The sequence below is a fragment of the Anomaloglossus baeobatrachus genome, chromosome 1 (assembly GCF_048569485.1).
Source record: "Anomaloglossus baeobatrachus isolate aAnoBae1 chromosome 1, aAnoBae1.hap1, whole genome shotgun sequence".
NCBI classification, from domain to species: domain Eukaryota; kingdom Metazoa; phylum Chordata; class Amphibia; order Anura; family Aromobatidae; genus Anomaloglossus; species Anomaloglossus baeobatrachus.
In genome coordinates, this window is record NC_134353.1 from 208,669,290 (window position 1) to 208,685,201 (window position 15,912).

At 43.4% G+C, this 15,912-nt stretch overlaps 1 protein-coding gene across 2 annotated transcripts in view; it reads left to right on the forward strand.

The window, feature by feature from the left end:
- The window catches only part of LRBA (LPS responsive beige-like anchor protein), an 805,540-nt gene that overhangs the window by 74,411 nt on the left and 715,217 nt on the right, over window positions 1-15,912 (forward strand). For both annotated transcript variants that reach the window (XM_075347936.1, XM_075347944.1), the window contains exons 18-19: window positions 3,339-3,462; window positions 4,531-4,723. In XM_075347936.1, coding sequence (XP_075204051.1) covers window positions 3,339-3,462; window positions 4,531-4,723 — 317 coding nt within the window. The remainder of the gene's footprint in view (window positions 1-3,338; window positions 3,463-4,530; window positions 4,724-15,912) is intronic.

The following is a 15,912-nucleotide window of genomic DNA, read 5'->3' on the forward strand; positions in this document are numbered from 1 at the left end:
AGTAATTCCAGAACAGTCTGTAAAAATAAGGCACATTTTTACTCATTCATAAAAAAATAAAATAAATTTGAGGCGTCTGATTTTTTTTTTTTTTTTTTTTTTCTTTAAAAGCTTAAGAAACGTATACAGATTATTTTGATTGTAATTATTGTCATTTTAAAGTTCGCAGTGATGTCTTTAGATCAGAATTATGGTCTGTAGACCTGGATCACTCAATCTAATTGACTTTATTGGAAGGGAGGGGAATAATCTGAAGTCAGACACCTGGCCGGGGCTTAAAGGGGTATTCCCATGTCAAAGATCCTATTCCAATATCTAGTAGGTGTAATAATATTTGCAAATACCTTCAATTAGAAATGAACACGAGAGAACAAGAGTAAAGTGCAAAAATAGACATAATTTTTATTGAATACACAACAAGACAAATATTTCATTAAAATGGTGCACTACCAATAAATCCTAGGGATGCCGACATAAAAGATTAGACCAGTAGTTATAGCCAATCAGATAAGTAAAAAAAAAAAAAAAAAAACCCCACTAGTAAATATCTATATATATGGCAGCAACTAGCCTAAAAAGATCACAGTGGTTGGAAAAATACCCAGAAGAGGGGGGGACTGCAGAATGGGGTGTAAAATATGATCAGATCAAACCGTGGTTGCCCACCATGTAAGGGTGGGGAACCATGGTGATCCCGCTGGCTCTACTGTTACTGAACACTAATGCCCAGCAGAGAATCGGCATGGAGTAACAATATGGCACAAGTGTGCGATTAGAAAAAATTCCCTTACCTAAAGTGCTAAGGTGCAAACCAAACCAGCGCAGGAAAGCCAGCTGTAGACACAAGCAGTCCCTATGGGGTGTAAGAAGGCATCCCTCAGATCATCCTAGGGTCTCCATCCGACGCGCGTTTCGCGGGGATAGCTTTATCAAGGTGGACTTTGGTTTTCCACCTTGATAAAGCTATCCCCGCGAAACGCGCGTCGGATGGAGACCCTAGGATGATCTGAGGGATGCCTTCTTACACCCCATAGGGACTGCTTGTGTCTACAGCTGGCTTTCCTGCGCTGGTTTGGTTTGCACCTTAGCACTTTAGGTAAGGGAATTTTTTCTAATCGCACACTTGTGCCATATTGTTACTCCATGCCGATTCTCTGCTGGGCATTAGTGTTCAGTAACAGTAGAGCCAGCGGGATCACCATGGTTCCCCACCCTTACATGGTGGGCAACCACGGTTTGATCTGATCATATTTTACACCCCATTCTGCAGTCCCCCCCTCTTCTGGGTATTTTTCCAACCACTGTGATCTTTTTAGGCTAGTTGCTGCCATATATATAGATATTTACTAGTGGGTTTTTTTTTTTTTTTTTTTGACTTATCTGATTGGCTATAACTAATGGTCTAATCTTTTATGTCGGCATCCCTAGGATTTATTGTTAGTGCACCATTTTAATGAAATATTTGTCTTGTTGTGTATTCAATAAAAATGATGTCTATTTTTGCACTTTACTCTTGTTCTCTCGTGTTCATTCCTGTAATGAGTAGTGCTGGCACCTTCCCTGCCTAAATCAGGGAGGCTTGGTGCTCATTATCTAATGGCTCTTGATGTGAGTTATGTTTTGTTTCTTCAATTAGAAATGTAGTATAGTTCTTTGCTGCTTATGTGCTGGGCATTGCAGCATGGGTATCCATGGTTATGATCACTAGCAGTCTCACTATGAGTGGTCATACCTCTGGTTACTTAAACTACTGCAATGCCCTGCATATGAGGTCTGTAACACAGCTAACCAGGAGAACTATACTGAATTTGTTAATTGGAGGTCTTTACTAATATTATTATTATTATTATTCCTACTACATATTGGGATAGCATCTTGGAGATGACAATACCCCTTAAACTCCTTTCAGGTTAAAGGATTGGTCTTGTTAAAATTGAGCATGTCTCATACTGGTTTCCTCCAAAATATGCCTTGGAGGAAAGTCAAAAGATACCGACTTTACACATAAGAAGGTCAGGTATCTTGCCAAAATTGTCAGAATTGTTCAATATTGGTATGTATTGCTGCCGTAATTGGAGGAAAGTTAATTAGCTACCGATCATTAATGAGACCCTATCATTGACACTTAGATGCAGATGTAGCAATTTTTTTTTTTATCAAAATTTTCTTATTCAGTCCATGCTTCTCAAACTTTGTGTTCCTTGTGTGTCTAGATCAGTGAATTGTTAAGACTTATTGCTCTCAAGAATTCCCTAGAGTAGGACAATATATTTCCTACACATAGGTGCCTCCTAGAACATACTCTTCAGTACTCAGTCAGTGGGGAAATATCAACCAAATATTAATAATGGCATTGAAGTGTCAATGATTAGGTCTCATGAATGGTCGGTAGCTAATTTAACTTACCTCCAATTACGGCAGCATGCTGTAACCATAAAATAATCTCATAATGTCTTTGGGTGCAAATAGTCTTTTGTGTCTCACCTTATTCTCTCCCATGGTCCTGCACGTCTCTGTCCTACTAACCGGAACTCCAATTATAGCCGATTGTCATCGGGCACTTAAGTGTATTCCTCTTCATGTACTAATCTCTGCAGTCAGGACTGATGTGTGTAGGCCTGTGTACCTGGAACAAATCTAATTTAGGGGAGGTAAGTTTGGCAAAAAAATGTGCCAAATAAAAACTAGAATGTTATTTTCTCCTTGTACTTTTAATTTGGGCATGCATTCTAGTGCATTTTGCAGCTACAAATATCTTTGAAATATGTGCTATAAATTGTGAAGACCTTGGTGTATGTCTCATGTAGTTCTTATGCTCCAGGGCAAAGCTCTGATATTTCAGTGTCCAGCCTCCCCCTTTAAGGCTGGGGCTACACGGGGGACTACTGCGATCCTCGCATGACACTCAGCTCACGCTGGCAGCACAGCGATCGGACCACAGCTGCGGAGGGGCGGGCTGGCGCTGCGGTGGGCATTGCCATTCTCGCTCTACACTCGCAGTACACCAGTGTACTGCGGTGCAGTGTGATTTTTCTCTTGTCCCATAGACTTGAATGAGTGCGAGAGAAACAAGGATCGCATTACACTCTCAGCATGCTGCGACTGTTTTTTGTCCGATTAGGAAAATAATCGCTCATGGCACATAGGCTAATATTGGTCCGAGTGGAATGCGATGTTTTATCGCATTCCACTTGCTCCGATTTTCATGCCGTGTGTCTTAGGCCTAACATGTAGTATTTAGTGCTGCATAGATCATTTTCACACTATTGACATCATTACTCTTACAAGTATATGGTCATTGCTTTCTAAAGGGTTTTTTTCCTGCTATTTTTCTCCAGTGACTCTTAAAGTTATCGCTACGCTCCTTCGGAATTCTCCTCCATCCCAAGAGGTTATGGAGGTGAGGAGGATGTTCCTCTCCGACATGATAAAACTTTTTAATAACAGCAGAGAAAACCGAAGGTATGTGGCTTAGCTTTGTACTGGGAGACCACCTATGTTAACATAATGTAATGTGATAATGAAATGCATGCTGGTATGGGGAAGCAAGTAATGAAATCCTCTGGATATAATGCATGGAGTAGATGGTGTCTGTTGGAAAGAGTTGTGAAAAAGCTGCCGTACTAGAGTCCTGTGACCTTCCTGCTGGGATAGCCGGTGTGTTGTCATTCTGACGTGACATACGCTTACTAATCAGAAGAGGTGGCGGGATTCCAGGCAGTAGGAGTAGGTCCAGAGTACTCTAGTGTGGTGACTACGGACGACTAACACGGTTGCTGAATCAGGGTCCTGTGGTCTTTTTGCTCAGGTCTGCTGCTGAATTAAGTTCTGGGGTGTGTTTTTTTTTTTTTTTTGTTTTTTTTTATATATATTAATATATTTAAATCTGACACTTTTGTAGCTGGATGTACATGATCAAGTGCATAGTGACAGTCAAGCAGCTTCCCCACCAAATACCCAAAGTGTTTTGTTTTTTTTTTTCTTTCCAACACGTATGTGTATCTAATTCCTAAATATCGGTTTGTATTGAGTTTGATATAGTTTCTTCCTAATATAGGTAGTCTGGTAACTTGATTTGCATATGGACCTCTTAAACCCTTGGTGTGGAATCTGTTTTGGTGTATGTGTTGGTGGGTTTAGCTTGCATAATGGTAATCTCTCAGTGGATTTAGATTACTATGGGTTTCAACCTTCAAAGTTTGCCCACCGTCCCCAATACTGCCATAATAACTATACTGTATATTCTCCTATTGATCCCTGCCGTTCCTGTGCTACATCGCCCTCCCCAAAAATCTGTTTACCCAGCTCACAAATTCCCCATATGACGACTGTAGTCAATCTCCAGCCTCCGACGTCTTGTGCTATGTAACAAATATGAAATATTGGCTCTTCAGAATAGCTGTGCCATCATCCATGAACATTTCACCATCATCTCACATTGTGAAGCTAGGGAACTAAGTAATAATGTATGTTGTCTTATTATTGGGATGTTATAATCCCCTTGGTGTGTCCTTTCTGTTCTTTCCGCAGGAGTTTGCTGCAGTGTTCAGTTTGGCAGGAATGGATGCTGTCCTTGTGCTACTTCAGCCCCCAAAATACAGAGGAGCAGAAGATTACAGAAATGGTGTACGCCATCTTTCGCATCCTGCTTTACCATGCAATTAAATATGAGTGGGGTGGCTGGCGTGTTTGGGTGGATACGATCTCAATCACCCATTCTAAGGTAATTATGTAGACTCTTCATGTCCTATAAATGCATATTTCTATAATGAGATCCATCCTGGTTGCTTTTACTGCTTTGCCGTAGCTTTATCGCAGGTTTGTTCTTTCCATGCTGACACAGCAAACAGCTCTCTGTATACTTTTTGTACTAATTTCTAATTTTTGGGGTGCTTTAGGTTGTGTACGCAATTCCATATGTAACTGATAGGATATACTTTCAGCACATAGCATTCTGTTTAAGTTGGCTCACCAGTACATATCACATTACTGTACTCAATTATTAGCCAAGTGAGTATTTTGACTGTATAATTTTACATCTTGAACATTTATAAAGATTATAAAACATAAACAGTGATCTCTCAGTTTCGGAATGACAAAAATAACATCACATTGTAGATTTCATTGGAACTCTATAAGCTATCCTTATGCTAACACTCCATGACAAACCATACACTAGAAATCAGAGTTCCAGCTAAACATGTCTTCCTGATAATTGACAAGACCACTCTCGGCATAAAACAATCCCCTTTTAAGTTATTGAATAAACATTTAAGAAAAAGTAGAAAACTAGAAAAAAAAAAAGAACAGATATAAGCTTAGAAAAGAAGGAATCAAATAGAGTGAAGAAAGTAGGGTAAAGAGGGGGTGGGGGAAAAAAGTGTGTGGGGAGAGGGGAAGACAAGGTATGTCACCATTTCTCATCCCAAATAACCTGCCAGACTCACCGTGAACTCAGGAGACTCCATGAACGTAATCCACGGTCCCCACACTGTGATAAATTTTTCCGTGAGCCCATTAAGTTCAGCTGTGAGTTCCTCCATTCTCTGGAGGTTTGCCATCTCCTCTACCCAGTCAGCTAACGTGGGGCATCTAGTCTGTTTCCAGTATCTGGGAATAATTATACGGGCTGCCGCTAAACAAAATCGCAGCAGGTCCCTCTTTTGTGACTTGAATGAACCTGGGAGGATAGAGAGGAGGGCCACCTGGGGAGATCTCTCCACCTCATCCCCACTCATCTTTTTATACAGAGAAAACACAGTCCCAGAATGGTTGCAATTTAGCACAGCTCCACCATATATGTAACATAGACCCTTTTTCTGTACCACATCTCCAGCACATGTCGGACACTGAGGGAAAGATAGCATGCAATTTGGTTGGGTATTGGTACCACCTTGTGAGAATTTTATAGTTTTTCTCTTGGGCGGCACAAGCCAGAGAAAGTTTGTGGGTCCACAGAAACGCCCTGCTCCATCTGTCCTCCGAAATGTCCTCTCCCAGTTCCTCTCCCCATCTATAGACAAATTTGGGTTTGTCCGACATGTCTCTCTGGTTCAGCATTTTATAAATAAGAGAGATGACATGCCCAGGTGACGAACCCTGCAAGAACAATTTCTCAAATGGAGTAGGGGGGGTCCTCAACTTCCTCTCCCTGTCCTGGTTGGATAGAAACGATTTCAGCTGCATATATTCTATCCAGGAAACCTCTCTCCCTGTGGCCCGTAGAGATGCATAAGGGGGCAGTGTATTTCCCTGGAGCACATGAAAAAAACGAGTTTCCTCCACCCGAGCATATCCCAGAAATGTATTGGAATGAAGCCCCGGAGGGAAATCCTGGTTGCCAAAGAGGGGGGTAAGTGGACCCCTCCCCTGTGAGAGAGAACCCCTCTTAACCTCACCGTCCCACATCCCCATCACTGTCCAAATAAACTCCATTCCCTTCTCTATCTGTGACCTACTCTCCTTTCCCATCCATGAGAGGAAGTGCAAAGGGACTCCCAATCCGTCCTGTTCGATCGCGACCCATTGTTTCGAGTTCCTATGGAAGTGCCAATCCATTATCCTCGTTAGAATAGTTGCCCTGTAGTATAACTGGAAATTTGGGAGCCCTGCCCCTCCATTATTTTTGTGTCTGGTAAGAGTTTTTATGCTTGTCCGAGGTCTCCTATTCCCCCAAACGAACCTTGACAAAGCCGTCCGAATTTTGGAAAAGTAACTCCCCGGCAGCTGAATAGGTACCGTTTTTGGAACAAGAAAAGAAACCTAGGAAGAACATCCATTTTAATAGCGTTGATACGCCCAAACCACGATAGTCTTTTTTTGTCGTACTTCTTTAAATCCCTAATTGTCCTCTCTAACAGGGGTAGAAAATTATGATGCATAATTTTTGTTGGATCCCGAGGTACAACTACCCCCAGATATTTTATAGCTGACGGTTGCCACTTAAAGGGAAAATTTTGGGTTGTACGGGCTAGATCTTCCGCCGACAGGGTCACATTCATAGCCTCTGATTTAGAGAAGTTCACTTTAAAATTACTTAAGTTACCAAACTCCTCGAACTCTTTGAGCAAAGCCGGGAAGGATATGTGTGGCTGGGAAATAAACATGAGAAGGTCGTCAGCAAATAAAGCTAACTTGCGATTCCCTCCCCCGGCCTCTATCCCATGGATACTAGCATTATTTCTTATGGCGACCGCGAGATGCTCCATGACAATGACGTAGAGCAGAGGTGACAATGGACATCCTTGCCTTGTTCCATTGTGGACCTGAAACGATGACGACAGAAACCCATCCGTCCTAACTTTTGCTGAGGGTCTCGAATAAAGGGACGCAATCCTATCTAAAAATTTTTTGCCCAAACCCACCTGCTTTAGAGCGGCCATCATGAAATTCCAACTGACCCGGTCAAAGGCCTTCTCCGCATCCACTGAGAGTAAACACATGGGAAGAGAATGAGCCCTCGACCGAGTCATCAGGAGGAACAGTTTGTTGGTATTGTCACGCGCCTCCCGACCTTGTACGAACCCCACTTAATCTGTGTGTATTATCCCGGGCAAGGAAGGAGCAAGTCTGTTGGCTAAGGCTTTGGAAAAAAGTTTTAGGTCTAGATTGATCAGTGAAATGGGTCTGTAATTTGTAACTAACATGTGATCCTTCCCCGGTTTGGGGATAACACATATATGGGCTTCGAGAGATTGCGCCACCCATTGGGAATTTTCTGAGATGGAATTAAATACTTTAGTCAAGAACGGGGATAGCTGAGTTTGGAATATTTTATAAAATTTAGGGGTGAACCCATCTGGACCCGGACTTTTGCCTGAGGGAGATTCTTTAATGATAGATGCCACTTCTGCTTCTGTAAAGTCCGTCTCTAAATTTTCAACCTCAGCGCTGGGTATAACCGGTAGGGCCGTTCTGGATACGTAGTCGTTTATTTTATTTTCTAATGCGTCATGTGGCATGTCTCCAAATTTGCCCTTTATGTTATATAGGTCTCTATAATACTTTTGGAACTGTTCCGCGATGAGAGTTGGGTTCTGAGTCGAAGAGCCGTCTGCTTGTTTAATCATGGGAATGTGGCTGGGGTCTCCCCTAGGGTGTAGAATCCTAGCTAGTGGTCTACCACATTTATCTGCATACTCATAGAGGAATCTTTTTATTCTAGTCCTATGTCGCTCATACTGTCGGTCGAGAATCGATTTAAGCTCCTCTCTATTTTTGACTAGCTCCGCCAGTGTCAAAGGTGATAATGTCTTCTTATGGGCCCTTTCCAGATCTGAAATATTCTGAAGTAGGGACAAAATGGTTTGGGCTCTCTCTCTCTTAAGCCTAGCCCCATGTTTGATCAAAACCCCTCTCAACACACATTTAAGTGCCTCCCACTGCACGGGAAGGGCTGTGGGGTCTTCTGAGTGTATTTCTAAAAATTCATCAATCTTGTTCTGTAAATCCTTCATGCACCCCTGATCCCCAAGCAGACTATCGTTCAGCCGCCAAGACCACGGCCTCCCTGCCCCATCTGGGATAGTAAGGCTCAGGAATATAGGAGCGTGGTCAGACCAGGATATACTGCCTATAGAGGCCTGTATCTGCCAAGTCAGAGCCTTTTGGCTCACAAGAAACAGGTCTATGCGGCTGTACGAGGAGTGAGCCGGGGAGAAGTATGTGTAGTCACGCTCCACTGGGTGTAACGTTCTCCACACATCTACCAATCGAAGCTCTTGTATTGAGCGTTTAACTTTTGTTAGCTTTCTGAGAGAGAGAAAATTGTGTCCCGAAGTTGTATCTACCTTAGGGTCCAAAGTGAAGTTTAAATCGCCACCCACGATCACGGTCCCTTCTGCGAATTCATCCAATGATGACAGGAGAGAGGAGCAGGACGTCGCCGGATCTCTGTTTGGTAAATACCAATTGACAATGGTAAAGATAGATGAATTAACATTAATTTTCAGAAAAATGAATCTTCCCTCAGTGTCCACTCTCGTGTCCAGAACCGTGTGCACCAGGGCTTTATGGATGCCTATAGACACCCCTTTTGATTTTGACTCTGGGTTGGTGCTATGGACCCATTTGGTGTAATATCTGTCTTTAAAGTTAAAGAGGTGACCAGTTTTGAAATGTGTTTCCTGAATCAATAATATATGGACTCGTTTCTTATGCATGTCAAAGAATACCTGAGACCGTTTTTGCGGGACATTGAGGCCTCTCACATTCAATGAGCCAAAGGTAATCTGCGTCATTCTGAGGAGGAGGAACGGTGAGGAACCGGGAAGTAGGGTCAGAGGATGGGGATGGGAAGAGAGGTGTGGGTGGAGAGAATAGAGAAGGTTAGGATAGGGGGAGAGAAAGAGAAAAAAAAAAAAAGAGGGGGGGGGTAGAAGGATTAAGTATATAAAGGAAACTACAAACAAAGAGAGAGTACCGTAGGCAAAAAGGTCAAAGCACCTCTTGCCTGTAGGGTCGTAACGTGACCCTTATACTTGGTCAAATAGACTACAGGTAAATGCAGAAAAATAAGAATCTCTATATACCAGGGATGTTAATCCTACGCCACTACCCTGTGGCGTGTTATCCCAATCAGGGAGGGAACTTTCCACAAAGGAGCCCCCTGCCCTGGACTAAAAAACAACTTTTAACTATATATATTTTGATTTGCAACTAAAGCTCTGTATAAAGAAGGGAGAGGGGGCTTTGAGAGGGTATTGTACCTTATAATGTTGAGGGGCGCCCCCCATTACACCCAGGATGGAAGGAGGGAACCCCCCACCCCCCTGTCCAGGGCGATACAATAACCCCACAACGCGAAATTCCCATCAGGACCAGGGGATAGACTCCATCGTACTGTGATCCTATAACCAAAAACATACTAGAACAATTTAATCCACCATTCTCTTATACATCAGACCGGCCTCCCTCCTCTTTCTCTACGAGAGCGACGCATCCGATCACCGGCTGGGACGGTGACTCCCCCCCCCCATTGGAAAGTCCGGCCAGTCCTCTATAGGCACTAATGGAATGTCCAAGGCCGCGGTGAACGAGGGTAAATCCGCCGGAGACCGAAGAACATGCATTCGTCCCGCGTGCCGAACCTGCAGGCGGAAGGGGAACCCCCAGCTATATGGAAACTCGTATGAGCGGAGAATGTCCAGCAGAGGTTTAAGAGCTCTTCTCCTTTGTAAGGTAAAACGGGATAGATCTTGTAGAATCTGGATTTGGCTCCCTTCATACGATGGTGATACTCCACTGCGGAGCTTAAACAGAATGGCCTCCTTAATAACATAGCGGTGGACCCTACAGATCACATCCCGAGGTCGGTCGTTCTGGGCTGGTTTGGGGCCCAACGCTCTATGCGCTCTATCCAATTCCAGGGGTTGGCTTGATGGTTCACCCAGAATATTATTGAAGATCACTTGAAGGGTGCCATGTAAGTCCTTGGACTCGACAGACTCAGGCAGGCCGCGCACTCTGAGATTGTTTCTTCGGCCCCTATTTTCAGCATCATCCATTGCTTCAACCACGTATTGTATTTGGCGGGAGTGTTGTTCTAATAGTGCCCCGTGGGCCTGTGAAGTGTCCTCCATATTCTGAATTTTAGCTGCCTGCACTTGACTCTGGGTGTCCACTCTCTCCACCTCCCCCTTCAGGGCTGACAGCTCTGTGCGGTACGCCTGCTCCAGCCTGGTTATATATGCCTCCATATCTTCCCTGGTGGGTATAGCTGAGAAACGTGCCCGCATCTCATTAAGCTCTGTCAGAACTCCTGACTCTTGTGTTGTTGTTATGGCTGGCCCTGACCCTGCATGCTTGTCTGCATCTGGTAACTTTAGATTTATGTTGTGCTTCTCCCTGGGTATGGTCTCACTTCTGTCAGGGACCTGTAACTCATTTGCAGTGCAGTGTCCCCCCTCCTGAAATTCCTCACACTCCTGCATGTGTGTTATAGGAAAGGACGTTACTTCCCCCTCCAGAGGCCTCCAGGCTTCAGGGCTACTGTTTGTATCAGCAGGCACTTCCCCCGTGCTTCTCACTCCGGGTTTCCCCTGTACCTGCAATCTTGGGCTGTCTGGCCTTATCTTCTGTATCTCCTCTTCACTCCGGGTGGCCTCTCCTCTCAGTCGCGTCAGCTGCTGAGACTTTCCCTGCATCTCCATAGCTGCCATCTCACTGCTGCACGCTGAGCTCACCTCCTGTGTAGCCTTAGCAGCCATCTTGGGTGCCACCTGTGAAGCTTCTCTCTGCCCCGGCCTGGATAAAAAGTGTTTGATCCCTCTCTCCTCCGATTGTGAAGCTCTGCTGCTGCACCCCTGGGATCTCCCTCGTCTCCTCCGCTGCATAGCCTGTGTTGCAGAGTCCTCAGTTGCGTGGATCATCAGTTATAAAGTCCAGTGGCAGGAGCTAAGACAAGTCACGTCCTCACTCCTTCATAGCCAGGACACGCCCCCTCGACTGTATAATTTTAATGCATACTTTCCAACTATAAGCTGTATAAACTTTTATTGCTTATTAAATGAAGCAGATTAGGTGATGTGGATTTGTGTAATGAGGGAGGGTGAGGCCTAAAGATATCAACACCCTTTATCAAGATGTGCAGAATTATTAGGCACTTGTGTTTCTCAGGCAAAATGGGCCAAAAAAAGAGATTTAACGGACAATGAAAAGTTAAAAATTGTTACTATCTTATTATTGTTACAAGCCCTATCGAAATGCTAAGATATTGGGGCATAATCACAGTACAATCAGACATTTTTGTTTAAAAAAAAAGTCAACAGGGTAAAAAAAAAACAAAACAAAAAGTGTTGAGGATAAAAGACGCAAGTAACTGCGAAATATTTGAGAAGAATCAAACGTGAAGCAATCGGGATCCCATCATCCTCCAGTGCTGTCCTATTATAGGACTGTAACTTCCATGGACGCCCAGAAGTACCAAGTGTTCAGTGCACATAACCGAGGTAAGGTAGGCTGAAACCCGACCACCACTGAGCATGACACAGATTGAAACATGAGGATTGGACCAGGAAATATCAGAAGACCGATTGTGTGGACTGATGAGATGAATGACTCTTGATGGATCACATGTCTGTGCTGAATCAGTAACTGCCACAGACCCTAGTAAGGTGGAGGTGGGGTACTGCTATGGACTGAAATTGATGCAAATGAATAGAAGGTAAGTAGGGCACTCCTAAATATACTGGGCGCTGGGATAGGGTCCCACCCTGTGATGAATTGAGAGAACGAATCCGGTAAGTTGATTTTTATTATGTTTAGTGTAGTACAATATTGTGCAATTTGTGATGGTTTGGTCTGTGTGATCTTCCTTAAACATGTACAAATAACAATGTCACATATAGTTAGTAATAAAGTAAATGGTATATACATATACTCAAATTATAAGTAGGACAAAAATTAAATATACATAATCTAATAAGCAGAAAGAATTGAAAACATATATCATGTCCAAGTCATTCCTCTAAAAGGGGCTATACACTCAACGACATCGCTAACGAGATGTCGTTGGGGTCACGGAATTCGTGATACACATCCGGCCTGGTTGGCGACGTCGTTGCGTGTGAAACGTACGACCGACCGCTAACTATCAAAAATACTCACCATATTGTTGATCGTTGACACGTTGTTCTAATCTCAAATATCGTTGCTGCTGCATGCCGCTGGTTGTTCGTCATTCCTGCGGCAGCACACATCGCTATGTGTGACACCGCAGGAACGACTAACCACATCGTACCTGCAGCCGCCGGCAAGGAGGAAGGAAGGAGCTGGGCGGGATATTCCGGCCGCTCATCTCAGCCCCTCCGCTTCTATTGGGCGGCCGCTTAGTGATGCTGCTGTGACGCCAAACGAACCTCCCCCTTAGAAAGGAGGCGGTTCGCCGGCAACAGCGACATCGCTAGGTAGGTAAGTAGTGTGACGGGTCCTAGCGATGTTGTGCGCCACGGGCAGCGATTTGCCCGTGACGCACAACCGACGGGGGCGGGTGCTTTCACCAATGACATCGCTAGACATGTACAGCATGTCATAAAACATTGATACATCAATAAGTGATTCTGTGGGGAATATGTTAATGATAGGGCATAAGGAGACCAATGTGCAAAGCCATGTTGGGTCATCAAAGGTATATGTAACACATCTACAGTGATAGGACCGCTATTAAGGCATATGTGGAAATGCGCTGTCCAAGGCGCTACTGAAGAGCATGCGGTGGTAATCAGTGTACCATTACAACATCACTTCCGGTTGCTGTCCTGTAAGGGGCGCAAGTGGTTGGCAACATGGTCAGCTTGGGCGCTCACTGTAGGGACTAGCAACAGGTGGGCCTGCGTTCAATTAGGAACAGAGAAATGATTACAGGGCCAAACAGAAGGAAATTACGTGTAAATGAATGTGTGAAAAAATGGCGTAATTGGAAGACAGAAAGCTAAGAAAGAAGAAAATGGCAGGTGGAATTCATAGATATAAAAATGGAGATACAAAGCAAAAAATAATGAGAAATAAACAGTTTCTTTTTCATTATTTAATTGTTTTTCTTCAGATTTTTATTTTTCCTCACTTTTTTTGCTCCTTATCTGTTTTTCTATCCCTAAGTTCCACCTACCCTTCTCTTTTCTTAGCTTTTTTGCTTTCACATCCTTTTTTAACATCATTTGCTTCAGTTTGGCTCAGTAATAGTCTTTCTGCTCCTAATTGGATGCTTGAATACTTTATATAATCTGTATATATGTTTATACCTTTTACCTTGTTACATTATTTGTCACAGTACCTTTTTGAGGAAGGTCACTGACTGAAACCGCACACAAATTGCACAATTTTGGACTGTACTATACACAATAAAAACAATTTTTGAAGATTGGCGTGGCGGATTTTTTCTTTAATTATTAAAGATGAACTTGTTGGACCTGGCAAGTTGAAGATGGACTTAAAATCAACTTCCAAATATACTGCTAGTTTTTGGAAAACACTTTCTTTAAAGGGGTGGTTCACCCATATTTTTTATTTTCTATATCGATATTATGTTGAGAAACAATATTTCTCTCAAATACCTTATGTTGGCAATCGTGCCTGTGAGCGGCCCTATTGCAGACCTCTGTTCCTCGCTCCGTGACACCTGGGCTCTGTGACCTTGGGGATCCGGTGATGTCACGTAGAGTTCCTGTTACACCGCAGCCGGCCGCAATGTCTGTAAGTGATTGGCTGTGGGCGGTGTTTCACCGCTCGTCACAGCCCATCTGCTCCTCCTCCCTCACAGCAGAGCGCTGCAAGCAGGAGACACGCTTGGCTGTGACTAGCAGTGAAACACCGCCCACAGCCCTGTGAGTCAGGAAGACTGGGGCCAGCCGCGGTGATATGACGTGATCCGGAACTTGATTTGACATAACCGGATCCCTGAGGTCACCGAGCCCGGGGGTCAGGCATGGGGAATAGCTGTCTGCAATAGCGCCTCTCACAGGCACTATTGTCAACATAAGGTATTTGAGAGAAACATTGTTTCTCAACATATCGATCCAGAAAATAAAAATATGGTTATACCACCCTTTTTAAGCAACAAAAAGTCTACATTGTTCAAGGAAACCATGATTGTTATATTATCGCCTGCATCGAAGTGTCCACTTCTTGGCTAGCCAGTAAAGGCCCTTAAGATGAAAGAGTGAACTGGCCCCTTCCTCACCTTATCCAAACCCTTTTCAGAAATTTTGGACCCTTTTTTTAACCCCTTAACGATCGCGGGCTGTAATATTACGTCCTAGCGGTCATAATGTTACTGCCCGCGGTCTGCTGCTGGCAACATGCCGCGATCGGCGCACATCTCACCTGATTTTTACAGCTGAGATGAGTGCGTGCTAGGCCTGCTTGTGCCGTTTATCTCCTTAAATGACGCTGTCACATATTGACATTATAACTGCATCGAAGGTAAAGTTTTACTTACCTGTCGGTACCGGAAGTCACGTGACGTGATCACGTGACTTCCGGTGGTTGTCATGGTAGCACAGGGACATGTGATGACTCCTGTACTACACATGAATTACTTTCAGTTTCACTTGGCCCGGAGCTGAGTGAAGTAGAAAGTGAGCGTATCTGCTGTTTACAGCTGTATAGCTGTGATCAGCAGATATGGCAGAGTGATCGGATTGCTGATCCATGTAGCCCCCTAGGGGGACTAGTAAAATAAAAAAAAAGTAAAAAAAAAAAAAAAGTTTTAAATTTTTTTTTAAAAAAACCCTTAAAGGTCAAATCACAACCCTTTCGCCCCATTGAAAATTAAAAGGTTAAAAAAATAAAAAATATACCCGTTTCGTATCGCCGCATTCAGAAATGCCCAATCTATCAAAATATAATATCAATTAATCTGATCAGTAAACAGCGTAGCGTAAAAAAAAAATTCCAAACGCCAAAATGACGGTTTTTGTCGCCACATTTTTGCGCAAAATGCAATAAAAAGCGATCAAAATGTAGCATCGGCGCAAAAATGGTACAGTTAAAAACGTCAGCTCAAGACTTAAAAAATAAGCGGTCACTGAGCCATAGATCCCGAAAAATGAGAACGCTACGGGTCCCGGAATATTGCATAAAACGTGCGCCACTTTTTTCGGACAAATTTCCGTTTGTTGTTTTTTTCTTCTCCTTATATAAAAGTAAACCTGTACATGTTTGGTGTCTACAAACCCGCACTGACCTAAGGCCTCACAGCCACATATCTGTTTTACCATATAATGAACACTGATTAAAATATCTCAAAAACAATAGTGCTATTGCCTTTTTTTTTTTTTCAATTTTTCTTTTTTGGAATTTTTTTGCCGTTTTCCAGTAAACTATATGGTAAAACATATTTTTTCATTTAAAAGTACAGCTCATTCTGCAAAAAATGAGCCCTCACATGACCATATTGACTGAAAAATAAAAAAG